A 26739-nucleotide genomic window follows, 5' to 3' on the forward strand; every position below is an offset into this window, starting at 1 on the left:
AGCTCTACAGTAACTCAGTAAGTACTTTGTTAAGGTCGTTTTTGGCTTAACAAACCTTAAGCTCTGCATTTAACTTGGAATGTGTCTTTTAAGTTAAGTCTCATATATACAAAATATTCTTTTTAACGTGACTGCTTACAAGATGCACACAATCGTACAGAATCGTGCACGTTTGTTAACCATATTCCATGGGCTAGCAGCTAGGCCCAGTTTTTTTTCTCAACTCTAAGCTTTGAGTTCCTCATTTTCCGTTAGCAAGTTTTTCAAATTGTTAAATGATATATTTTTACACAGTTTCTATGTAGAATTGTTTAAAAAATCAAATAAATCTATTTTTAATTTTATAATAATTAATAATTAAACATGCGCTAATGAGTTTTCTCTGAAAGTATCCCTCAACTTAGCAGTAGCAACATGTGGTGACTAATTTGATTTATCTCCCAAGACTTGAACGAACGGTAAAGCAACACAAGTAACAGCGACACTATTTGAATCAATGAACATCATCAGTATTCAGCAGTACATGATCTCTAGTTCACTGAATAAACGACTACAGAACACAAGCCATCGTCTAATCTTCTGTAAACAGGCACCTAAATACTTGCAAATCCTATGGTTGGCCCAGAATGACAGTATATATGCAATGCAATCCCGATTGTTAGACACCGTCTGCAAAAATTAAGTATGTTATTGTGCTCGGATCGTGTTCCTTCAAAAGGCAAAACACATTCTCCATGCAGTTAGCCTGAATTCCGAGAAGCAATAAGAAAGTAGCTCCATTCTGTGGTATGCTATGCAAAATGACCAAGCAGGAAAAACAATAGTCCCTGACCCTTAGAAGCTTATATGGTCTTAGTTGTTATTTCTTCTCTGATGATTCTGTACATCAACCGTCCAGAGCTGGTGGAGGCGCGGGTGGAGTCGGCTTACTTGTGAGCAGTGGAGATAAAGCCTTCACCACAATGCTCATGTTTGGGCGAAACTCGGCTTCGTATTGTACGCACAATGCTGCAACCGCTGCAAGCTGCATCGAGAAAGTGCAGTAGTGAGAAATGTGGGGGAAAAGAGAAGGAAAGGATGACTATCATGACTCATCAAACTCATGTGTATAAATATTGTGTGCATGTATAGAGATAGAGACCTTGGCAACTCCTTTTGGTGGGTATTCACCATTCAACCGTGGATCTATACACTGCTTCACCTTATCTTCAGTTAATCTTGGTGTAGCCTGCAAAACAGAACTGAGACATGCTCAGAGAACTAGGTAAAAAGTAGCCACTAAAGGATTGGGCTGCGTATTGCTACATTGTACTAATCAAGGTGTTAACTGTAGACACTATAAGCTGCTAAATCAGATATTCAGATGTGATCTGAACTTAACGACAAGATAAATGAGTAAACTATATGGTGAACATTACCCATGTAACCAAGCTCTGCTGCCCTCTAGGCATTGTATGATCTACTGGTTTTCTTCCTGTCAGAAGTTCCAAGAGAACAACTCCGAAGCTATACACATCACTTTTCTGTGTCAGCTGACCGGTCATTGCATACCTGCAAAGTTTACATATTGGGTCAGATAATGATATCATTTCAAGCATAAAAACAGTGTTACATATATATCTTGATTATTCATCAGAAAATGTCATATAGAGGCAATAATGGGTTCTACAGCAACCCAGGCATAAAAACCTATATGTAGAAAGTGCCACAAAGTAAGAAATATCGTAGAGTAAGACCAGTTTCTTTCACTGCAGGAGTCCTAAATGTGCCTATGAATAAATAGAACTTATTGGATCCTTTTCAACAAACTATAATAATCACATTGTGTATTGGTCCTTTCCAAAGTTAATTGAAGAAGTAATGCTATAAAGAAACTACAATTGAACAGTAAAATAAAGTTCATCACAGAATATGGTAAGAATTTTTACTCTGGAGCATGATAACCAAAGGTTCCCAGTACACGAGTAGAATGCAGACGAGCAGCCATATCTGGAGCCTGATTTGAGAGATTGAAGTCTGCAACTTTTGCCTTGAAGTCTTCAAATAAGAGTATGTTACTTGATCTAATATCCCTATGAACAATGGAGGGCTGAACCTTCTCATGTAGATATTCAAGTCCTTTGGCAGCATCAACAGCTATTCTTACTCGTTGCATCCAATCAAGTGCTGGACCAGGTTGTGCACCTTGCACCCCTTTTCTTCCTGTTACACAAAGTTAAAAAAGATATATCAACAATTGATCTGCTTCTGCTGCAGCTATACAGCACCCGTTCCCAGCTACCCAAAAACAGTAGTAAAGTTAGTCAAACTGGAGAACATGATGGATATGCCGAACCATACCATGTAGAACATCATGCAGTGAACCCATAGTGGCAAATTCATATGCTACTAGGCGAAGGTTACCCTCCGTGCAGTATCCCAACATATCTACAAAGTTTTCATGTTTCAATCTTGAAACCAAAGCGACCTAGCATCAGAAAATAAGCAGTGTTGTTTAGGATCCTCCATCTGTAGAAATGCATTAATGCTATAACCAAATAACAATAATTCATATCTCTAAAATCAAGTCAACCTGGGTCAAGAATTCTGAAGTGGGCTCATTTTCATTAGAATCAAGTTTCTTCACTGCAATTTTTGTTCCACTGTCAAGAACAGCATAGTACACTCTACCATAAGAACCTTCGCCTATCAAAGCACTTGAGCCAAAATCATCTGTCTTTTCTACTAGTTCGTCCAAGGATAGAACAGGAATATTGATAGTGAGAGCTGAACTTTGTGGCTGAGCTTTTTCAGTAGCAGAATCTTTCAAACCCTTTGTCACTCCTGGAAAAGGAGAAAAAAATGTAGAAAGGTGAACAATCAGAAACGGAGTTTAAGTTTTCAATCAATGAAGTGACACTGCAGGACTAAGAAATATAAATAGAGAACACAAGCAAGGTGAAAGAAGCATACCATCTACATTACTAGTCAGGACCTTGGCATGTCCATTTTCGAGCTGATCAGACTCGTTCACTTGACAATTGCAGCAGATCCAGCGGCGCCACCTTACCATCTCTTCTCACTACTTTACCCCTTGTAGTCTGTACAGCACATAAATTTTTACCAAGAAACATATCAGATAGTCAGCAGAGACAATGTCCTTAGACCGGTTGTAAAATGTTCCAGCCTAAATTGTTCCCCATTCTTAACAGATTTCGGGCAATCCTCTCCGTCCGCTCCTTATTAAGACATTGTCAGCAGAGACATACAGCGTCAGGATATGTAATGCCACAATGTGCGTCTATGATGCTGATGCTATTCAGAAGGAGAGAATTCCAGAGCGGCTAAAAATGAAATTGCTCTCTCGGCTAAAAATGGTGACCTCCATACATCACATACATGAGATTTCTGTACACATTTTTCATTAAAAAAAATATCCGAACTATTCGACAGGAATTTACGGTGTCAGCAACATAAACCCTCAAAGATAAAGTCTCAAACAATTTCAGTCATTCAACATGAAAAATTGAAAACTGGTCAATCAACTAATCTCATCGCAAACACAGCTAGTGGCAGCCATAATTGCCAATCAATCTAAACACAAAAACAGTACGCATGCGCAGCTCCGAGATCCAAACCATGGTCGCACAACACAAACCCACGCGCCTAACAGACTACCGCATCCCCAAAAAAAAAAAAAATCGTCACCTAACACCCAATCAAACGAGCACGCACGCGCACCCCACTAGCCTACACCAACATCCACTCACCCCAGCGCAGCGCAGCGCCGAGCCGACGAATCCCATCCCCCACACAAACCGCGTCGTCTCCACTAGTACTCCGCCGCCGCCCAGAAACGAAATCGGAGACGATCAAGCTCGAAAACGGTGTTGGATTTCATGGGAGGGAGAGGGGGGGGGGGGGGGGGAAAGCTGATACCGCGTGCGTACCTCTGCTCCTCTCTGCCTCCGGCGGTTTCGTCGTCGTCGTCGTCGTCGGCCGCGGCGGCGGCGGGGGGCGGCGCTGCTTCACTTGGTCGGCTTCGTCGCGGCGGAGGCGCGGTTTTATAGCGGAGTTCGGTTTCCTCTTTCTTTTTTTTTCTTTTTTTTTTTGTGCTGCCTATTTCTAATCGTTTTGACGCGGCGTAGTACTCTGCAGTTTATGGGAAGAGCCGAAGAAGCTGGTAGGATTGGCCGGTATAAGAGCATCTCCAACAGAATCTCTATTTAACTCTCCATATTAAAATTTAGCTATCAGAGAAAAATAGCCAGCCACCTCCACTGGCCAAAGGTAGGTTCCACCATCACTCCCAGCTCTCCTCCCAGCCTCAGCCAGCCATCCTTCCTCTCTCTCAGCTGCATCGGCCGGGGGAGAATCGGAGGGCACGCCGGCCACAAGCGCGCCGCCGTTTAGATGAAGTCGACGGAGGAGTCCGGGAAGGAGAGGCGGCGGTCGTTCCCTACGATAGCGAGTGGCGGGGAGCGCTTCCTGGCGACGGCGACGGCGGTGGAGACACTGAGCTCCCGCATGGCGAGGGCCTCCTGCATGGCGCCGAGGCAAATGGCGCGGGAGGTCGGGGAAAGGATGCCGTTGGCGAGGAGGGTGTTGTGGTAGTCGACGGCCTTCCGCCAGTCGTGGGTGCGCCAGGCGTCGGGGGTGGCAACGGCGGCCATTCACTGTTGTAGGACCTGATATAAAAAAGCAAGTAGAGTGAGACAAAATCAGGATTCTTTTGATGGATGGTGAATGTAGTTATGTACACTGATGCTGATATCTTGACATTTTAGCCGGAAGTCAGATACTAATAGATTCTAGTGTGTGAATTTTGAAGTGAATAAACTTTTGCGTATGTATGTAATTGAGGTGGTAACAGTTAATAAATTATAGCTAGATGCACTGCAAATTGATAATTGAAACAGAATTCAGTCGTTTGTACATAACAAAACAGAATTCAAGGGAGGTGCCTTGAGCACGGCGACAGCCTTCTTGGTGGCATCGGCGACGACGAGCACCCTGGCAGCGGCGGCGCCCCCGGGACCAGCGGCGAGGATGGCTTGCATGCGGCGGCGGCGGGAGGGAGGGACAGGGTTGGTGAAGTGGCTTCCATGCGGCGGCCACGGCCGGGGAGCCCTCGCCGAAGGCCCTGCACGCGGCGATGGAGGCTCCGTGTAGTCCGTCCGGGAAAAAGAGAGAGAAAATGAGGAAGAAGAAAGAGGTGATGCTGACATGCGGGTTCCAATGTCATACACTCATAATAGAGAGAACAGATAGAGAGGTTGTTGGAGTAAATAACAAATTTGACTTGCTAATTAAATGGAGAGTTAGCCAAATAGACATTTGTAGAGTTAGATTTGGAGAGACTGTTGGAGATGCTCTAAGAGGCGAGCAAATGGATCAGATGTGCCTCTGCCCGGTGGGTCCCACACAAAGGTGGGCCCGCTATCACTTACTAAGGTGTCAACTGTCAACCTCCCTATTACTACTATCCGTAGGGTGTGTTTAGTTCCTAAAAAAAATTGAAAGTTTGAAGTATGTTTGGAGTTTGAAAAAAAAATTGAAAGTTCATGTGTGTAGGAAAGTTTTTGATGTGATATGATGTGATGGAAAGTTGAAAATAGGGGAAACTAAAACACGGCCCTAATAGTGTTTGTCACCTGTTCTTCAAATTTCTTCAAAATAGGGGTGAAGAAGAAAGAAAAGTAGAGCATGTGCTAAGGTTGGTCTGTGGCTACAACAGACCTACTTCCTCAACTAAAAAAACCAAATTAGTATCGGATTGGTTGTTTCCTAATACAACGGATTTGTACGGCCTATGCAGATTTATTGTACTAGGAAACATCATATATAATACTAGTTAGGTTTTTTTATAAACGAAGGGAGTATGTGTTATGTTACGTGCTTTGTTATGTGGGGCGTACGTTGAAATTACAGCCACGACAATGTGGCAACTAACCTATTGATTAGGCACATTATGAATTTAATATGGTAAAATTTGATGTTTTATAAACTTTTATGTTGTTAATATCATTGTGTAATAGTAGCACGTGAGATCTTTTAAATCAATGATACGTGGATCAGGGTAACAAATCGGCAGGTTATTCAAAACACAACCTAACAGTTCAGCTAGAGCAACGGTGGGTTGAATCTTTACACATTTTTTACCTAAAAAATAATATGAAGGCTAGATAGGGTTTGTGAAGGAAACCCATGGACCTTACCATCTCTAGACACACTAGGATATTTGTTAGTGTGATTCTATTCTCTCCATCCTAAAATAAATACAGAAGTTTTCGTGTCTAACTTTAATCGTCTGTCTTATTTATTTTTAAAAAAACTAAAAAAAACATAAGTCACGCAAGTACTATTCATGTTTTATAATCTAATAATAATAAAAATACAAATCGTAAAAATAAATTTAAATAAGACGAATGATCAAAGCTAGACACAGAAACTTATGATTGCAGTTATTTTGGGAGTAGAATAAGCAAAGTAGAGAACTGGAGAATGGAGATGTATAGCACTGTGTGCATCTAACAAAACCAGTGATCATGTCCTTTGCACGAAGCAAATGGGAAAAGGAGAATTTTGAGAGGACGAAAGGACAAGCAAGAACATCACCCAATCACATCGTCCAACGATTGGTAGATGGAGAGATTAAGAGAAGACAAGTACATGCAACCCCAACCCATTTCACCGGTTTCCAGCCACGCGGCATCAGTTAATAATCGCCATGATTATGTCATGAGGAAAATAAATCATGTCCATACTCGATCCTATGCAGCTTCACTTTACTTGTACAATACCCCAAACAAACATAGGCATCTTTTGAACATCCTATAGCCTGAAAATTTTGGAAGTACCAGAGCAAAATTGTACTACAGGCTACAGATTCCATCATAATACATGAATCGTGGCATTGCTTAGCGAGCAAAGCAAGACAAACTCGAAAGGAATCTCACAGAAATCTCACCGATAATACACAGCTACTAGTATACAATATACAAATGCAGAGCAATTAGATACATCTCTACAGAATCCAACACAGAGCTCAGGAGATTAAGTTACCTGTACTGGTTTATTGGAATTTGACACAGTGTCTAGTGGAGTAAGCAGCTCAAACACATTGGATTATTCGGCTATGTGGTCATCTGGATATGTAACTACTGCGTGTAGAGTCCTCTTATACTCTTCCTTCATCTGTACATGTACAAGCATCCAAGAACAATATCTCTGAAGATGATCAGAGAAGACGTGGAAATTATCAACATCATGCATGCAGGGTGATCTGGGAATGGAAGAGAATTGTCCACGATGAGAAGCATTGTCAACGATTTCGCTGTGCCAATGTAGCCTGTCTGCAGCATCCTTCACCTTGTGAAGAACCACATCAGGTCAGGTGCGTCTCGGATTATGCCATGACTCGTCAAACTCATGTTTATATATAGAGAGAGATAGAGACCTTTGCAACTCCTTTTGGTGGGTGTTCACCATTTAACCGAGGATCAATACCTTGTCTTGAGTCAATCTTGGTTTAGCCTGCAAAAACAGAACTGGGACATGCTCAGAGACTAGGTAAAAAGAGGATTGGGTTGTGTATTGCTATACTGTACTGAACTACCAATCAAGTGTTAGGCCCTGTTTAGTTCCCATGCAAAAATTTTACGCTCTATCACATCGAACGTTTGAACACATGTATAGAGTACCAAACATAGATAAAAATAACTAATTACACATTTTGAGTGTAAATTGCGAGACGAATCTTTTAAGCCTAATTACTACATGATTTAATGTGGTACTACCGTAAACATTTCCTAATAACGGATTAATTAGACTTAATAAATTCGTCTCGCAGTTTACAGGCGGAATCTATAATTTGTTTTGTTATTAGTCTACGTTTAATACTTCAAATGTGTGTTTGTATATCCGATGTTAAACGCCAAAACTTTACACCCCGAGATCTAAACACCCCCTTAGTTGTTGCCACTGTTAATTAAATCAGATATTCAGATGTGATCATGCAAACCTAACAAGAAGAAAATAAATAGATGTGAACATTACCCATCTAACCAAACTCTGCTGACCTCTCTAGGCATTGTATGGTCCATTGGTTTTCTTCCTGTCAGAAGTTCCAAGAGAATACTGTAACTCCAAAGCTATACAGGTCACTTTTCTGTGTGAGCTGACATGTCATTGCATTGGTTTTCTAAGTTGGGGAATGGGCTGTATCCGGTTTCGTAGTCCAAGTGAATTTCGAACTCGGTGACAAATTGAGGGACCCAATGTGAACCTTATATAACTCTTAAAGGAAAGGCCCACTTTGCTAAAAGGCCCATATCCCATCCATATACTCCTCCTGTCTTCTTCCATCGCCGCCCCCGCCTTTCACTTGGGAAGGGTTCCCTCGAAAACTAAATCCGCTCCGCTGCTCGTAGGGCGTGTTTATTTTGTTCATTTGTCAAGTCCGAATTTGATTTTCCCTTCCTATTTGAATCTCCGAATTCGTCTTCTTGTTAGGTTATCTAGCATCCATCCTTCTCCTTCTCCAATGAGGATTCTGCGCAGAGCAGCAAGTCTTCTCCTCCATGTATGCCTTCTTTTATTTATTTACTCTCACAAACCCGCTCCAAATGTTCAATTGACTGATTTTACTTTACTGAGAGTATGATTTTCAGGGCCGTGCTTACAACGCGGGAAGAACCACAAGGCTGCAGGGCTCTTTTCTAAGGTACTCCCTCCATAGCAGAATATAAGAAGTGTTAGAGTTGAACACGGTTATTAAGAAAGTAGGTAGAAATGAATGGTAGAGCGTTGTGATTAGATGAGTAGTGGAGGTAGATGGGAAAAGTAAATGATGTAGAGTTATAATTGGTTAGGAAGAAAATGTTGATAGAGAAGCTGTTATATTTTAGAATAAATTCTGAGGGCTAAAAGTTGTTATATTTTAGGACGGAGAGAGTACTGCTTACCATTCTTGCTGAATCTGTTAAAAATAAAAGAAGCTATATTTCTTAGCTACAATTTACACAAATTAAGTATATATTGATGCGAAACCTATATGATTTTGCTCAATCATGTTCTATTAAACCATTGATCAGTTGGTTCCTAGTCTTTTCAGTAAAAAAATGTTATGATATCTCAACTCTTCCTGTGTAATGTTATGGTTACATAATATATCATAATTGATGCTTAGGCGTCCACCAATCAACGATGGTACAATATCCTGCCACTTGACTTGTCCACCGGTCTCCATGGCATGTACTCCCTTCGTAGAAATACATATGTTACATCCACCCAAAATCTCTTATATTATGGGACAGATAGAGTATTGATGTGTTATGGTTTGGATTGATATGTGCGATTAGGTTATTATAATTATGATATTGTGGCTATTTATGACAGGATTTTTTTATCTTAAACTTATTATAAACAGCAAGTACAGAAGTACATGGTTCCATTCTTTCCATTGCATTGATTTTTTCCTTCAATGTTCTTGTCCTGCTAACTGAAAGATAGTATCTTGGTCGAATATAAACAAATATACAATGTCCAGAGAGAAAGAGAGATTGTGTGCATGACTTACTAAAATAAATCTGATTGATGTTTTCCAGAATACATTTAGCAATATAATTGATTATTCTCATAGCATAGTACTTATTTTTATTTATTGAGATGTTTCTGTTTGTAAGCAATATTGAGAACATATAAGCTAAACCATGGAGAATAGCTTCCGACGTGCTTCTGCCATTCATTACACCATGTTTCTTTCTTTCTTTTGAGGACCCTGCAATAACCATGAATCTAAAAGCATTTGTCGGCGTTCCTATTATTGTCATATAATGATTATCAACTAAGTTATGATGTGACACACACACGCCATCTTCAACCCACAAGTTATTGCCATGATGGTTAGATCTTCACTGAACCAGGAGAGTAACTTAATTATATAGGCAAAAGATATATATTGTGGAGGGAAAACTTTTAGAAGCACATTTTCTTAAAAAAGACAAATTTTGATGTGTTTTTTAAGACTAATTTTAGGTAGGTTTTACTCATATTTATATCAATCATGAAAAGAGAGCTAGGCAATGGAAGTGGCAAAGGAAAACCTCAAGAAATAATTTTTAAAACCAAATTCTAAATTTAAATATCAATTGCAGCTTTTAAGAAAAGTTGTGCCAAGCGGACCCAAAAACTGTCCTTTATTTGCTACCGGTACCATTACGAACGCCCATAACAAGCCAACACGTCGTTAAAGACCCAAGCGATTAAGGAGTTAAAGACCCAAGCGATTAAGGATTCAGTAAGTTAGAGCAAAAATATGAAAGAAGAAGAAGAAATTACTATATCTCTGTCTATTATTTTCTGATCTGTGCAATCAACTTTACGAACAGAAAAGTTAGAGCAAAAGAAAAAAATCTAGCATTTCATCACTCATTACCCTACATGTTTTAACTATATGTTCCATTTTCGTTACCTTTTGCAGGGTGCCTTCAGGGGAACTTGAACTCAAATTATTAAGGCCTGGAAACACAATGGAAGTGTCTATGGCAACCGCATTGGAGGGAAAGCAACTGTATACCACTGCAGGGGAACCACGTATGGACAGCTTTGCATGAAATGAAATCTCTTTTGTTTCCCTGTAATTAACAAGAAGTGTCTACCGCATAATTACAGCAGCTTTGAAGTATCTGACTGGCAAGGAGGCGACCATGAAGACAGGCGACAGTGATGAGAGGATGGAGGGCTCCAAGAAGTTGTCTGAAGACGAGGAACAGGCCCTGAAGGTGAGATTCCAAGAGTGGATGAACAAGTTCAACCGTAATTACAAAGACGAGGCAGAGAAGGCTTATCGCTTTGAGGTATTCAAGTCTACTGTCGAGTATGTCGAAAAGTACAATGCTGAACAGGTGAAAAAATATGGTTGCTGCGAATGCACACTAGGTACAAACAAATTTGCGGATCTCACTATGGAGGAAGCCTTGAACAAGTTTGCTCGTGGCAAACGTAGCAGGCAGTAGCTCGGTATATTATTATTATAGCCAACTAGTCTGCAACTATGTAAAAGAACAGAAACTATATTATTATTATAGCCAACTAGTCTGCAACTATGTGAAAATAACAAGAGCAACTAGTGTGCTTTCTGGTTAGAAACCCGTAGAGATATAAGTGTAAGTGGTTCGTTGAACCAGTGGTGCCTTTTGATTATATATGTATCGTTTATATGTAATAATAAGTTTATGTTATACTACTATATTTGAAGGAAATACCCCAGTTCATTGTATATAAATTATAGCCATGAATTATGGGCAGCACCTGGTGCTGACTGCTGACTGTATACACATTTCAGCTGCTTAACTTGGATCAAGGCCCTGGAGTAGCAGTTGGCTGTACTGGTAACCTACCTTGTGTGTTGTGAATATAGATAGCCAAATAAATATACATGTTTCCAGCATCATATTAGCAAAGGGGATTATGTGTTCCACAAGATTAATACATTTTCCAGATTCTCATGCAAAAATGTTGCATGCTAGTACTAATTGCTATTAATTAATCTATTCAGTTATTCCAAGTTGCTACTACTTCGGCAGTAGTAGCAGAGGCCATCGTAGTAAGCTCAAACTTTTCAGTTCAATGTTCGATAAAGAGGCGAAAATATCATGTTCATATTCGATCAGCTGCAGCTTCACTTTACTTGTACAATATCCCAAACAAGCATAGGCATCTTTTGAACATCCTATAGCCTGAAAAATTTGGAAGTACCAGAGCAAAACTGTAGAGGCTACAGATTCCATCATCATACATGAATCATGCCATTGCTTAGCAAGCAAAGCAAGGCAAACTCTGAAGGAATTTCACAGAAATCTCACCGATAATACACAGCTAGTATACAATATACAAATGCAGAGCAATTAGATACTACATCTCTACAGAATCGAGCCTGGTTGCATCTCTGCACATCCAACACCATGCTGGGAACAACACAGAGCTCAGGAGATTAAGTTACCTATACTGGTTTATTGGAATCTGACAGTGTCTAGTGGAGTAAACAGCTCAAATACATTGGATTATTCGGCTATGTGGTCATCTGGATATGTAACTATTGCGTGTAGAGTCCTCTTATACTCTTCATCTGTGCATATATACAAGCATCCAAGAACAATCTTTTCTGATTCTGAAGATGATGATCAGAGAAGATGTGGAAATTATCAACATCATGCAGGGTGATCTGGGAATGGAAGAGAATTGTCCACGATGAGAAGCTTCTCAGGATCCAGGCCCCCATTCTCAGTGTCAACGATTTCGCTGTGCCAATGTAGCCTGTCTGCAGCATCCTTCACCTTGTGAACCACATCAGGCACGTCCCGGATTATCGCAGCGCCTCCTGGCCGGAGAATGCGATCCATCTCGAGCATGATGTAAGGGATGCCACACCTGAACAACACAAAGATTGGTGTAAAGGAATCGGTACGTCTTAACATTGAGATTAGTTTTGGCACTATCAAGCTAAGCGAGCCAGAGGAGTTGCATGCCAGAGTAGCAATGCATGTCATGTCTCTTTTCTGAATGATATCTTCTCTCAGAACGAGAACAATTTGAGTTACTACTTGATAGGAGTCATCACTTACGTGTCCATATACAGGCTGAATACTCCATTGGCATGTAGCACATCATATGTACGTGGATAAGTAGAGAAAGACTCGCACCTGAAAATGAAAAGAAGAAAATTGATTCAGGATGGTGAGCTATCTGTTATGCTTAGTGTAAAAGTAGAAATAACGCTTCAAAATCTGATCTGTAACTTACCAGTCCATGTATGTTCCTATCAAGCCACGCTCATAGATGATACCAAGTGTATTGTCCGTCAGATTTGCAGGAACTACATTCATGACCCAAACAGGATATTCAGACATAGCCGCAGCAAAGCCACCAAAGCCGGCATTCATGTCCATGACATTCCTGTAACTCCCATCAGATAAATTCAAATATGTTCTGTAGAAATCAACTCTTTTCTTCCAATCCAAACTGTCAAGTTTGTATGTCTGTATGGGCATCCCCTTTGTTTCTCCACTGGCTATTCTTGGTGGTATGGCAGTGAGCCTTTCAGGCCACTTCTCCACAGCACCACCAGCAATATCTCTTGGAAGACGAGTTAGGCACATTGAAGTATTTACATACCTGCAATATAATCAAAATGCATTTGTTATGAATGAGTTTTACATAACTGACGAATTGAATGGGCAATTCTCCAATATAATCTATAGTCGATAGAGTTATATACTACTACAGTAACCAATTTCTCTCTTCTTATTTTCATAAATTTAGCAGTAAGCTCCTTGTGAAGTGCACTGGTACTGTGCTAATACTCTTACTTGGACGTCGTACTCATGGTGCAACTTAAGATAAACTTTGATCTGGTCAAATTTTTAACTCTCCTAAAATACCCCAGATACTATATACTGATTTTCAGAATTAACATTTACAAGGACAATTCTCCTGAAAGCAATAGATGACTAGGAAATAGACAGACGTCATGGTAACACAAATCAGATAACAGAAAATAAAATTGTGCAGAGCTACAAGGTGGAAAGGAAAACTTTACCAAGCACTGTCTGCGTCATCTCCTGTACAGAACGGTGGTGACCTCAAGAGCTTAGCATCTTGCTCGCATTGAATATGATTTATAGGCTTTCTCCAAACCGCGATTGTACCGTTCTCTGAAACCTTCGACCAGCAAAGTTTTTTCACTATCTCTTCCAAAGCTAATTGTTCACCTGGCATACCCTTGGCTGTACGGTTCAAATCATCATACTGTGTTTTCCAGCTGATTGGTGGCATAGCCAATACCCAATATCCACCAGGTCGGAGAAGACGGTCAATTTCCAGCATGTAGAGTTCATCTGAAATCAGCTATAGGTGAATGAGAACAAACTAAAGCACTTCACCACACAATAATTCTTCTCACTAATGACAACATCTGCCAACTTTCAAAGCTATTGATATATGCAACCAATCAAAAGCTATACGTGGAGACGAGTTTCATGATCAACAAGATATCAAGAATTATCACAGAGTATGTATCTTTCATGTCCTACCATGAGAATTCCCCGGAATAAGGCAGCCTGCGCAGTGCACCATGTCGAACGACCTCGTCGGATAAGGCAGCCTGCGAACACCGAGTGCTCCGATCATCGCTGGCAGACCACGCTCCAAGGCGAGCTGCACTTGTGCTTTATGCCTATTTCTCCTATCAATTGACATGGTCAGTATCCCATAGTTCAACAGGTAGTCTCCAAAGCTCGCAACCTGTAGCACAGAGACAGACATCACATTCAAATTCACTATTCGGTAGTCAAATTTTAACTTGATAGAGTCATCTTTGACACTGAAATTTTCAGTACTACATGATTCAGTGGTTAACTTCAGAGGTGACAGTAATTAACTGTTTGTACTTTGTACCATTCACTATCAGTAATTCAGTTCAGTCCCCTACAAATTGAAATCTCAACGTCTCGGATATGAAACGGAAAGCTCGTAGAAATGATTGGATTAGCCTTACCCCACATCCTACGTCGAGCGCGGTCCGGACCTCGCCGCCGCGGAGCGGAACCATGCCGGCCAGCTGCTCGACGTAAGTCCCCACCCCCTTGGGGAACACCAGCCAGTCGCCGCGGGCGCGCACGGGGTCAGGGGGGCCGGCCAGCTTGGCCGGGGCCAGCGGCGGGAGCTCCACGTTCGCGTACCACGCGCGGTCACGCCGCGCGGGCCACGCCATGGGCTGGCGGTACCCGGGAGGCGGCGGGACGCGGCAGGGTGGCGGCGGCGGCGGGTGGTCCGGGGGGTGCGGCGGGTGAGGCGGCGGGTCCTCGGGCGGGTGCGGGGGCGGCGGCGGCGGCGGGCGCGGCGGGCAGTGGCGCTCCCCGGAGAGCTCGTCGTCCTCGTGGCAGGGGACGACGTGGGTGGCGTTGGGCGGGCACGGCGGGATGGGGGGCGGCGGCGGCGGGTGGTGGTGGAGGTACTCCGGGACGGGCGACGGGGTGGGTGGCGCGGGCAGCGGCGCCGCGGTGGAGGCGTTGCTGGAGGGCGGCGGCGAGGAGGAGGAGGAGGAGGAGGCGGAGTGGTGGGCGCGGGAGACGACGACGGAGATGAGGATCAGCGACGTGGTGGCCGCCGCCACGGCCGCCCCCGCGAGCGAGAGCGCACGCGGCAGCGGCTTGACGGCGGCGGCCGCCGCATCCGTCGCGGAGAGCGGCATGGCGCGCGCTGCGGCGGCGGCGAGTATCGGATGCTCGTCGCGAATGTTTTTTTTTTTTTTTGAACTTCTCGTCGCGAATGTTGAAGGAAAGCGGAGTGGAGTGGGTGGTGGTATTTGAGGAGGCGCGAGGGCGTGGGAATCCGTTACTGACGCGTGGGCCCCGGTCATTGCATTTCAATTTTCAGCATGCCTAAGAGCAGGTTAAATAGCAGGGTATAAGGCAGCTCCAAACATGGCAACATATCATATGCACACAGACCCTCACGTGTACACACGTGCACACCAACTAAAAAATATCACCAAAAAATCTAGAAAAAATCATACACATACTTTTAATTGTATTACACCTAGGGTTAAAATCTTAACGTCAAATTCATTATATTTTAGCCGTAACGAAAAAAACAAAAAATCTGACAGTTTTAAGGTTGCAATTTTGTCAGAATTTTATTTTTTTTGTTATTCACTATGTAGAATGAATTTGAAGATGCGACTTTGCACGTAGATGTAATACTATTGAAAGTACATGTATGAATTTTCCTAGAATTTTTTGTGATAATTTTTAGTTGGTGTACATGGTGTATACACGCGAGGGCATGTGTGCATAGGATACGCTCCCTCCAAACATATTTTAAGGAGATAAATAAGGAGAGAGAAGAGCAGCGGGCTACACATTTGTAGTTAGCTGTAGTACGGACTCCAAGACACTGTGTGTATGACAGGTGGGACCAGTTATTGATAGTGTAGTATGTAACTATTGTATGAATGAGTTATTAGATTAGTTATAGATAAATTGGAGCTAATAGTTGGCTATACTATTAAACTTGCTCAAAGGACATCCACAATGTGATGAAAAACTAGGTATTAAGCATTGAATGCACTCTTGCTACCAAGTAGCAACCATTGCGAGAGTGATAAGTAACTAGTACCTACTCATAGAGCTACCACCAGTACATAAAAAATAAATATCATTGTTTGTACAGTAAATATGACACATGCAAGTAAAATATTAGTATAAGGAACCATGAAGTCATTGTTTCTCACCATTCATAGGAATCAATATTTAAGTGGACCTACCTTACTTCTCACTCACACGAATAAATATTATGGGTAAGTTCATATACTACTATCACCTGTATCTTGGGCCCACGTTACTACCGAGTCCGGCAAGATACGTTGCTCATGCCCTAACGAACGCACGAATTGCATTTGGAAAGCTTCTTGCGTACAGGGGGCTTGTGAAACACGGAATCCTGGATCTGATACCTACCAAGTATCAAACAATACTGACGAGGTATCAGGTGATACCTATAGGTATCCACTGACACCGGTCGATCCCTGTTAGTATCGGGCCGAGAGCCTCTGACGCTGTCGACCCTATCCATTGCCATCAGTACCAGCTACACGTTCCATCAGCCTTTGTCATTCGTTGCTGCCGTGGGGAATCGAGATCAGTGGAGAAGGATCTGGCCGTCCTCACTTGGCGCGGCGGCGGTGACGATGGCGCTTCCTATCCTCCCTCTGCTGGATCCGCTGACGACAACGGTGGTGGCCACCTTCGCGCGCGGCCATGGCGACCCAGGGAAGAAGTAGCCACCGCTACCATCGCCAACCACACAGCCTACCGTCGTCCACACCCCCATGCTAGTGCTCGTTGCTGGTGGTCACGTCCTCTCGCTAAACAGGTCCTCTCCCCCGGCCCACGTCGAATGTCCTCGCCGGTGGGCACCCTCCTCCTTGTTGCTCAGCTCACTCGTCCTTGGATAGGCAGGGGACAAGGGGACCCAGCATGTAGCATTCTCAAGAAGTATTGCCTCTCTCAAAATGTTTAGCTCTCTCGAAGAAATAAAGTTATACCTAAACATTGAGAATATGTGGTTGTGAGATTCATGAACTAGAAGAGAGAAGATAAAAACCCATTTTTTGCAGATTACAGAAGCTGACCAATCAGTTGTTTTTCATAATGCTAAACAATCAGTTATTGCAGATTCTTACACCTGTAATTTATTCCAAATCTTCAGGTCCTCAAATAGTTCATAATGTTACGTACAAAGATTCTATGAATCAGTAGTTATAGAATCTAACTATTTTCCACATTTTATGATATAAAAGATTTTGGTATAAGAAGTGCCACATACTAGCACTACGAATATATTTTGGGATGGAGGAAATAACAAACTAGAAATATAAGTGGAAAAACTTTTTTTTCCAGGTTCTCATATTCCTTCAACTGACTTACATACTAGCTGCTTCTTATAAGATCATAGCGGTGCTTCTATAGGAAAAAAACATTTACTTGCTTCGAACGGATCTCTATGAAAATCTTATAAAATTCTTGAGTTTCAAAAAAGTCCTTAAAATTAGGTCACCGTGATCCCAATATACTGTATGGTAAAAAGCAGCATATAATAATTGTCCATGAGCCTTCTAGACGCCATCAGATCGATCATATTATCTGTTATACACTTGGGTTTAACATCATGGAAGAGAAAAATAAACTATATACTGCTAAAATAATATTTTTCTTTTAGTCTTGAAAGGTTAGGCTCCCATCGTTTGGCTTTTTCTCTAATAAGCCAAAACAGCTTATTAGAGAAAAAAAATGGATTTTTAGATAAAACTTTTATATATATGTTCTTGGTGACTTAAAAGTCAATGCTGAAAAAGAAACTACGTTGAAAATATCTCAAAATCAATCTCAAAAATAAGTTTGAAAATTTAAATTTTAGCTTATTCTTTGGCTATTTAGGCCATCCGATGAGAGCCTTACTTAATTGACAGCATAAAATTAAACCTTCCCCTTCACAGAATCTCTTTACCACAAGTCACCATCTGTCGTGCTTTGTTCTTTCTGCAGGCGGTGGTGGATCATGCCGACTTTTAATCACGCATTCACGCATGTAGTAATTTTCCGACGGCGACTCCGGCGATCCATACGCCCGCGCAGTATAGAGTATATATATACTTCATCTGTTTTCTATTTTCTATTATAACTCGTTTTGATTTAATTTAATTTAGCATCATTTATATATAATATTATATTAGTTTTATTAAATATAACATTGGATATATTTTAATAGTATATTTATTTTATGTTAAAAGGATCGTTATTTTTTTTCTATAAATTTAATCAAACTTTGAAAGCGAAAAAGTTAAAATAAAGTTAAAATGATTTATAATATAATATGTAACGGAAGGAGTATATAAGCATGTCTTGCAAGCTAACCAAACGATCCGGCACGACGGCGATCGACGGCGACGCCTCGTTCGATCGATCTCTCTCTCCGTCTGGTCGCCTCCTGCTCGTCGTGGCATATATAGCACTGCAGGTTAGGAGGGGAGGACTCGCGAGGACGATGTGACAAACGCAGGCGGCCGTCCGGCGAGCCGATCGGCTGGCTGCCGCATCGACAACACGGCTGATTTGATGGTTTTGATGATAACGCCCGGGCCACCGGCCGTCGCGTCCCTCTCCTCCGCATGCGGTCGCGCCGGGAGAAGACGATAACGCACATGTGTGCTTGCTAGTACTCTCTCCGTTTGTAGATGTTTGACACCGTTGACTTTTTAGCACATATTTAATCGTTCGTCTTATTTACAATTTTTTCTGTGAAATATGTAAAACTATATGTATACGTGAAAGTATATTTAACAATGAATCAAATGATAGGAAAAAAATTAATAATTACTTAATTTTTTTAATAATACGAATGGTCAAGCATGTTTTAAAAAGTCAACAGCGTCAAATATTTAGAAACGGAGGGAGTACATTCTTGGACGGAGCTAATAGCTCGTACTCCCTCCGTACTCATAAAGTAAGTCATTTAGAATAATGTTTAAGTCAAATCTTAGGAATATAAATCATGAATAACTCTTAAGCTGTTGAGTTTGAAAATATAAAAACTATATACATAGATTTGTCTTGAAAAATACTTTCATAAAATTCAATAAATATTTTTTTATAAAAACAGGAAGTCAAAATTGTGTTTTGGAGACCGTATCGCTATCCCAAACGACTTTATTTATGTCCCAATTGTTAATCTCAAAACAAATTTATCTTTAGCAACTGTATCAGAGTTTGTAAAAAATTGCATTGGGATTTGGGAGTAGATAAAGATAGGAATAATTGTATTAGGATTTAATAAAGTTCGGGTATTGTAGTCTTTTTTTTATTTTATATTGGTATGTGTGATGGATAAAACTAAACTTATTTCGTAACAAAGAGAGTACTCCCTATGTTTCTTCGTTCTTCGAGCTGAAAAATGCTCTCTTTGCTTTTAAATTTTTTTGGACGTGTCGTTTGATGATTTGTCTTATTTGAAAGCTTATTGCAAAAATAAAAAAATACGTCATGATTTAAAAAATCTTTAATAACAAAAACAAGTTACAAATGATATTTGTTTAGTATTTCAATTTGGATGAATGGTGAACAGTATGTGTAAACATCAATATCGTCATATATTAAAAGACGAAGGTGGTATTTCGTTCTATCCTTTTCTTCTCCTGTATGATCCCACACTCTGGTGATGTGTATCTTTCTTCTCCATGCAACGAAGGCAACAAGGCTGGCCTGGCTACTTTGTGCTCTTGTGAGCATGAGAATCAGGCGTATTATTGGTGCCAGAAGCTACGACGACTTTATCGTATTCAGATCTCGAATTTGTTAGAAGATAAGTAAACTGTTTTGTCTTTTTTCACCAGCTTAATCTTTCTGGTTAAACATTTAAGTTGATGTTTACATCCAAATTTAGCACATATGGATGAAATAGAGGAAAATTACCAAAGTTTAGAAAGTGCCGGGTTTCCTTCACAGGACAGGTCAGACCACAAGTATGTGGGCGGTCTGACCGTGGCCTGAACTCCGGTCTTACCGCAGGTATGTGGCCGGTCTGACCGTCAGGGTCCGAACCCGAATCTGTTTTTATCGGGTCTCTCTAAATCAGCTCCGCTAGCCGGTTTAGCCGTTTTCTACAAAAACCCATCTTGATTTGGCCCTTTGGCTAGGTCGAGGTGGTTGGTAACTCCATATCACCGCAAGACGTTTAGGTACTGCGATCGTGATTGTCAACTTGTGAAAAAAAGCTGCCAACAGTTGATGGGTATACATATTCCATTGAGCCAGAAGTCTCGAGTCAATAGAGTTTTTATCGGACTAAGCTTTTAGGTTAAACTATTTGATGCATCTGATGCATCGTCTCAATAGAATTCTTTACCTTTACCCGTAATTGAAGTGATCGGTGCATTTAACTCAATATAATTCTTCATTGTCCTCGAAATATTATCCAGAGGCGATATGTTATTCACCCTTAAAATATTCTCGACGACCGTAAAATATCTCTTAAATCTGTGAATGCATCCTCTTTTCATTTCTGCTCTGCCACCGGGTGCACCTTTTTCTGCACACACGCGGTAATCAAAGATGGCGCCGAAATGCTCTCCCCATCAGCTTCTCTCCCGAATCAAATTTCGCGGGAAAAAAGCGGGCACGACCAGACCAATCCAAGGCAGAAAGCGAGAAAAAACAAAAAAGAGATGACACTGACACTCGTGCTTGCATCGATCGAGCTATAGCTTAGTACAGAAAAGCATCGCCACTAGTTTCGTTTCAGGATGGTGACTGCCACTATGCCATCAAAGAACAAGAACATTAACCTGCTAACCTCACTAGCTCACAGCCTTATCACTTGTCAGTTCATTGATGGAAAAGAATTTTTAAAAAAGTTGTAGTAGTATGTTCACCAACAGACAGATTGGTAGTAGTAGTACATTTTTCATAGCAAACTTTCTCTCTGATGTAGATTTCTACTCCATCCCATTTTAAGTGCAGTTGTGGATGTTTGTCCCCAATGTTTGATCGTCCGTCTTATTTAACTTTTTTTTTAAAAAAAATAAGTCACATATAAAATATTATTTATGTTTTATCATCTAATAACAATAAAAATACTAATTATAAAAAAAAATAAGACGGACGAACTGCACTTAAAATGGGACAGAGAGAGTAATACTCATGACCAAGCACGCACGCCTGTCAAGAAAGGAGAATGTCACTTGTCAGAAAACATCAGGATTTCTCAGTGGATTTACATTGGAGTTGCATTTTATTCAGGCATGAGGGGGGAAAAATGGCAGTTAAATTAGTTACAGGTTGATAGGAAATGGAGAGATTATTACAGGCCAAAGAGATCTTATTAATCTGGCCTGTTTTACAGTTTATTTTTTTTCTTTGATGACAAATTTATGGGTGGCTGATGAAACTTTTTGTCAGTTGCGGATTGATGCTAGCATCTTACTTCACTGCTTTCACCTTTACAAGACCACCACCTTGCTTGCAAGAAACCATGGGTGATCCTTCTTTCTTTTCTCTTTTTTCTTTCACCAATCAGATCAAAACCTGGATCAAAGTTATCTAACTCTTCAGGAAATGAGGTCATTTTCATAGTCGGCAGATTTGCAGTATCTCTAACGAATTCGCATCAGATTGGATGCACATCTTATGCTGAATCCCTTTACTCTCTTGTGTCCTAACCAGGTTTTGATAGGTTAACATTCATCTTCAGTAGAAGGTTTCACGTTCTTACGACGAGGGAAAAGCATTCGCCTTATCTTCTTCTCTGCTGAACGTTCAGAGAGTGCCTGAAACCAAAGGTTCCAAATGATTTGTTATAGGCTCCATGAAAATTAAATAGGTGACAGGACATGCGAAAAATTGAGTCTAAGAGTAAGAGCTAACCTGCGCATTAAACGAAAATCTAACTGTCCGAGCTTCCAAACCAGAGAAAGCTCTTACATCGATACCGAGACTGTCGATGCTAATCAAGCTAGCCTCCTGTAAAACATACCATACTGCAAAATTTAGCTTACTCTATGGAAGTAATAATCCAAATGCCAACTGAAAACATAAGGAACAAGGAACATGGATTAAGGCATTGATGAACAGGAACATACCTCGACAATGAGGCATTTTTTCCTATGACAGAGGGACCTGAGTGCCATAGCGCACTGATCATCGTTTTCTTTAATGCGATTTATAATTTCTGAAGCAGAATTTGCAAGAATATCTGGTTCTGCATCTTGAAAATCTTGTGGATCAATCATCAACTGCAGATATTAACAGAATGAAAGTAATGTCGTAGAACAACCAACCAAGCCAAGAAAGTTGAGAAAATTATCTCCTGTTTATCATTTAGACATGGATTCAACTTTCCGTTATGCGAGTCATGTATGCATTCTGAACCAGTATAGATCCAATACATTGGACAGAAGAGGGAAGTCCTTACCTGCTTCCCATAGATGGAAAACAGCTCAACCGTCATTATTTCTAGTTTGTAGATTGTTGAATCAGTGCTACTTCCCACATTCATGAAATCAAATCTCGATTTATCATCATCTAAATATTGAATTAACATTAGCAACAAAATTTAAACAAAAGTGTGCACTGAATGAATTGATCACAACTGATCAACTTACCAATTAGGCCATTGGTTCCAGAAGCTGGTGCAGGTTCTCTTTTGCATTCATCTATTTGATTTCTTGTGTATTAGAACAAATAAACCAGAATCAAAGAGTAGTATTAACAGAAGTAACCAAGATAAAGCAAAGAATTACCTCTCCAATCAGACGAATAACCATCACCATTGCACTCACCATGAAATAAGCTCCTTAGATAAGATTCTTCTTCTATGAAAGCAGGTCTCAAATATCCTACAATTGAGACACCATTTGATGGACTATCCATCTTTTCCCTGTGTTTATCATGAACAGCCTGCATAGCAAAAGAATACACAGTATATTTATCATGGACTAGGTGGTTGATATGTAATATGGTGCTCGTTATAATTTAGGTTACGAACTATGCTTCCCAAAGCATCTACCTTTTCATGAACTGTTATAGGAAAATTTGGAGCAAATAACAGTAAGTTCAAGTTGCTGGTTCAAAAGTTCATCCTGTTCTTTTGTTTACCATTTTACTCAATTTTTTAATGATATCTTTCATATACAACCAGTACTAACTGATGGAATACATATCCCAGAACAAGAGACAAAAACGCCTTTTGTCTTCCTTTTATCTGACCACTAAGTTCAGATCTTGGATTTTTTTTCTGTTACAGTTGACAGAGTGTATCTTGAAATAGGTAAGGCCATACCTTGAATTTCTACCTTCTTTTTCCCTTTTTGAAGTATCAAGTTGAGGTCCGGGCTCTTACTTTTGTTACCAGAAGATAAAGACTTTGCACCCTTCACAACATTATTTCTAAGAATATGATGTAGGTTGGAATTAACTAATCACTCACAGTATATTCATTGTTCACATTGCCAATACATTTATGAAAGTTATCCTAGTTAAAGTTTTCATCTGCTCCACTATTTCAATGGTTGCTGATGCTTGCAATAACTTTTGACGGTTTACCTTTGTCAAACACTTCGCAAAATAAATTGGATGTATTGCACGCATTGTTGCTGGCATCCCCCACTCTATAAGAATGTCAGTTATTTCTGTATCGATCTGCGACATATCACAAAGGAAATATCAACAACTAATGACAGTACTTGTTGCTGATAGAAAACTTGTCATAAAACCAGCTGAAAGCAGGCGATGATTTATTTGGCAAACCTTGCTGTCGTTCTCATCAGGCATGTCTATAAAATTTTCAACATCCATGTAGTCGCTAAAATCACTAGTCACCACACTAGTTTCTCCAATAATAGGGCCATCCATTCCAATCAAAACTGTCTGCAATTAAAATGCCATTCCGATAAGAACTAAGCTGATATGCCATTCCCACTAGAATACTGGTGCATTACAGTTTACAACATTTCCAAAACTCTGATCCTTTTGGCATGGCGCTAGTGATCATTCAACATGATATGTGCTTGTGAAGACATACGCCAACATGAAAGTACTAAAGTAGAGTAATCTTACCACAGGATTGTTTGCAGCATCATCTTCCAAGATGTTCTCACTGTCGGGTACTTGAAAGAAAATGTCTGTACATAAGTACAGAACTTGTTATATGAAAATGAGAACTATGAATGCCCTACTGTAAAAATATATGCTGCACATTAAGGCATTACCTCCATAGTCATCTACAATATACTGAAAGTCTGACCAAGCAACATGCCCATGAGGTTCATTATGCACTCTTGCAGGGAACACAAGCAATCCCTTGCTATTGGCCTAGACAAGATAGAAAAGTTATCCAGAGTATGATAGGGATTCGATACACAAGGTAAGATCACCAGTTTAATTGTTTTACAACAGGAATAATTTTTTATTGCTTAACTTTTACAGTTTACAGATATTTACTCAGCCTAAGGTTGAGTGATTGAGGAATCTTGTAAGTCATTCCTATGCAAAATTAAACGATTTACATGCATCAGTAACTAAACAAATGTATAGATGCACCAGGGTACCTCTACTACAGTTCTAGCAGTTTCCACATCTGTCAGTGACAGGTCCTTCTTTTTTGGACGTTCTTTAACTTCTTCAAGAGGATGGTAACCCCGATCTCTTGTGTACTTTGAATCTGGAACAGAATCTGAGTAATCTGCAGCCACTCGAACTTTGGAAAAAGATGGTTCCTGGTCTGTTGTCAGCCAGGAAGGTTGGATTGATCCAAAAGTATTTCGGCATCGAAAACTACAATAGTTAGCTACAATAGTCAGTTTTCGAAATGCAAGGGGTCCAGTCAAATGATTCAGTTGTACAATGAGAGAGAGACCTTAAACTAGAAAAGTCATGAAATCTCCGGATGTCAAGTGGGGTTTTAATCCAGTTAAAAGTGACCCCTGCTGCCATTGATAAACTCCAGCAAAGAACGATCAAATATGTTCTGCAAAGAGAAACATAATTGACAACTAAAAATGTGCTCGACACCATACCAACCAAAAGATGATACAACACACATTGTATTTTTATCAACAAAACTAAAGAAAATGTGAGATTAGTTTCCAGCTTACAAGTAGCTTATATATCACATCATCAGACAAAGGATAATTCCTTCAGCAAAAGCAGAACCAGTACTCCTCTAACAGTAAGCCCAATTCAGTGCCCTATCTTGTCCATCGAACTATATTAGGTCCATGAACTGGAGCCGCGCATATTAGAACAGAAGTCAAAATGATGAATTCAAATCAGGGAATATTTTCTACAACAGTACATAACCCATGCGCATCTTCCTCCTCAATAATTAATAAAAAGCAATCTTCCTCTGGAATGCAAGTTGCATCAACACAAGAGGGGAACAGAGAACAAAGAGGTGGGCAATGTGGTCATGATTCATGAAGTTGTTCAGATCGATTAGGAATTGTATTCCCCCGAAATGAAAGAACCAACTTTGGAAGAACAGGACCAAAGAAAAAGGAAAAAAAATCCCCTCCAACTTTGAAAATTATCCCTTGTTACTTCAAAAAAAAAAATCATTTGCCTTAACCCAGTAACCCTAATTCCTGAACAAAATGCGTTCTGGAGGGCCCCAGTGGATCAAGAACACTTTGCAAAATGAATCCTTTACTGTTAACACAAAATCGCACACTATCACAAATCCATATCTATGAAATGAATATCGGAGTGATCCAACCAAATTCTCTAAGCAACACCAAAGGATGTTACTACTAGGGAAAACGGAACAGTTGTACTGATCAGAGAAAAAAAAAAGGTTTCTCCTGTTCCTCGAACAGTTGTTCAACCCCCAATAGAGAAAAATAAAGAAACCCCATCTTGATCGGTTCTTTGCCTCTGTTCTACGAGCATACAATCCAATATGAGTAAAACCATAAAAATCATGCCGATTAGCGACTACAATCAGATCAAATACGGAAAGGGGAGACGAACAGCAACAGCATCGTACCGGTAAATCCGCCCCAAGGTCGGCTGTCAAGAAGGATAGGCGAGGCGGCGGATCGCGGCCTTCGCGAGCTGCGTTGAATCCTTTCGCTGCTTTCTTCCCCTGCCTTTGCCCTTTCTTGTTCTTGTCTCTCTCTTCGTCTCTCCTCCCCCCCCTTTTTTTTTTTTGTTTCCCTTTCTTGGACTTAGCGAGCAGTGGGAGTGTGGGACAGTGTGAGGGCTTTTTGGGCAATCTGCCTCTCTCCTGCAGAATAATGCAGGGTTAGTAGCAGAGCAGTTTCCAAGTTTATTGCTGTGCTGCCTTTGCCTCCAAGCTGCTGCTCAATTTTATACTGCAGATTCTTCTGCCAATTTCTAATCTTTTTATCCCCAACTTACAGTAAAATGTTCATTGGTAGTAGTGGTATACTGCTTCAGTCTTGTAGCATGAAGATTGAAGATGAATTTTGGAATATCATAGCTGCTGCTGCACTTGGATTGGAGTTGGTGGCGAGTTGGATCTCGAGGTAAATTCTGCATTTAGTGTCTGCTGGTCCCATTACTTAATTACACTGATTGATGATGATGATGATAGTGGCAGTTCTCTTCCTGCTTTAAAAATACGGATAGCTGCACTACTCCTACACCTGACCAAACATGTGTATGACAAAGTTTCAGTACTACTACA

The 26739-nt window shown here is 40.7% G+C and overlaps 4 protein-coding genes across 6 annotated transcripts; 1 reads left to right on the forward strand and 3 right to left on the reverse strand.

Moving 5' to 3' along the window:
- Positions 1–318: 318 nt before the first annotated feature.
- Positions 319–4108, reverse strand: LOC127775811 (PTI1-like tyrosine-protein kinase 1). Its single transcript, XM_052302117.1, has 8 exons — positions 3930–4108; positions 2953–3080; positions 2573–2823; positions 2341–2467; positions 1929–2202; positions 1419–1551; positions 1142–1228; positions 319–1024 (listed from the first exon to the last, which is right to left on the reverse strand). Exons 2-8 carry the CDS (start codon positions 3050–3052, stop codon positions 887–889), a joined length of 1110 nt encoding a protein of 369 aa, XP_052158077.1. The 5' UTR covers positions 3053–3080; positions 3930–4108; the 3' UTR covers positions 319–886.
- Positions 4109–8524: 4416 nt separating this feature from the next.
- On the forward strand, positions 8525–11051 carry LOC127765396 (uncharacterized). The gene is made up of 4 exons (XM_052290290.1): positions 8525–8563; positions 8652–8704; positions 10463–10575; positions 10654–11051. The coding sequence occupies exons 1-4, from the start codon at positions 8525–8527 to the stop codon at positions 10995–10997; spliced, it is 549 nt and encodes a 182-aa protein (XP_052146250.1). The 3' UTR covers positions 10998–11051.
- A 594-nt stretch (positions 11052–11645) lies between these two features.
- On the reverse strand, positions 11646–15299 carry LOC127761289 (probable methyltransferase PMT19). Its single transcript, XM_052285564.1, has 6 exons — positions 14537–15299; positions 14073–14283; positions 13580–13877; positions 12784–13155; positions 12606–12683; positions 11646–12411 (listed from the first exon to the last, which is right to left on the reverse strand). The coding sequence occupies exons 1-6, from the start codon at positions 15230–15232 to the stop codon at positions 12192–12194; spliced, it is 1875 nt and encodes a 624-aa protein (XP_052141524.1). The 5' UTR covers positions 15233–15299; the 3' UTR covers positions 11646–12191.
- Positions 15300–21236: 5937 nt separating this feature from the next.
- Positions 21237–26365, reverse strand: LOC127760312 (uncharacterized protein At3g49140). 3 transcript variants are annotated; one of them, XM_052284555.1, is made up of 14 exons: positions 26077–26365; positions 25187–25279; positions 24949–25059; positions 24641–24866; positions 24302–24404; positions 24150–24214; positions 23841–23960; positions 23637–23732; positions 22835–22991; positions 22697–22747; positions 22507–22616; positions 22175–22327; positions 21960–22055; positions 21237–21862 (listed from the first exon to the last, which is right to left on the reverse strand). In XM_052284555.1, the coding sequence occupies exons 3-14, from the start codon at positions 25023–25025 to the stop codon at positions 21770–21772; spliced, it is 1347 nt and encodes a 448-aa protein (XP_052140515.1). In that variant the 5' UTR covers positions 25026–25059; positions 25187–25279; positions 26077–26365; the 3' UTR covers positions 21237–21769. The 3 variants fall into 3 exon arrangements, with proteins under 3 accessions (XP_052140515.1, XP_052140514.1, XP_052140513.1); XM_052284554.1 differs by having other exon boundaries at positions 25187–25314; XM_052284553.1 differs by lacking the exon at positions 25187–25279.
- Positions 26366–26739: the final 374 nt, after the last annotated feature.

Source organism: Oryza glaberrima, chromosome 1 (genome assembly GCF_000147395.1).
Source record: "Oryza glaberrima chromosome 1, OglaRS2, whole genome shotgun sequence".
In the NCBI taxonomy this organism is placed as follows: domain Eukaryota; kingdom Viridiplantae; phylum Streptophyta; class Magnoliopsida; order Poales; family Poaceae; genus Oryza; species Oryza glaberrima.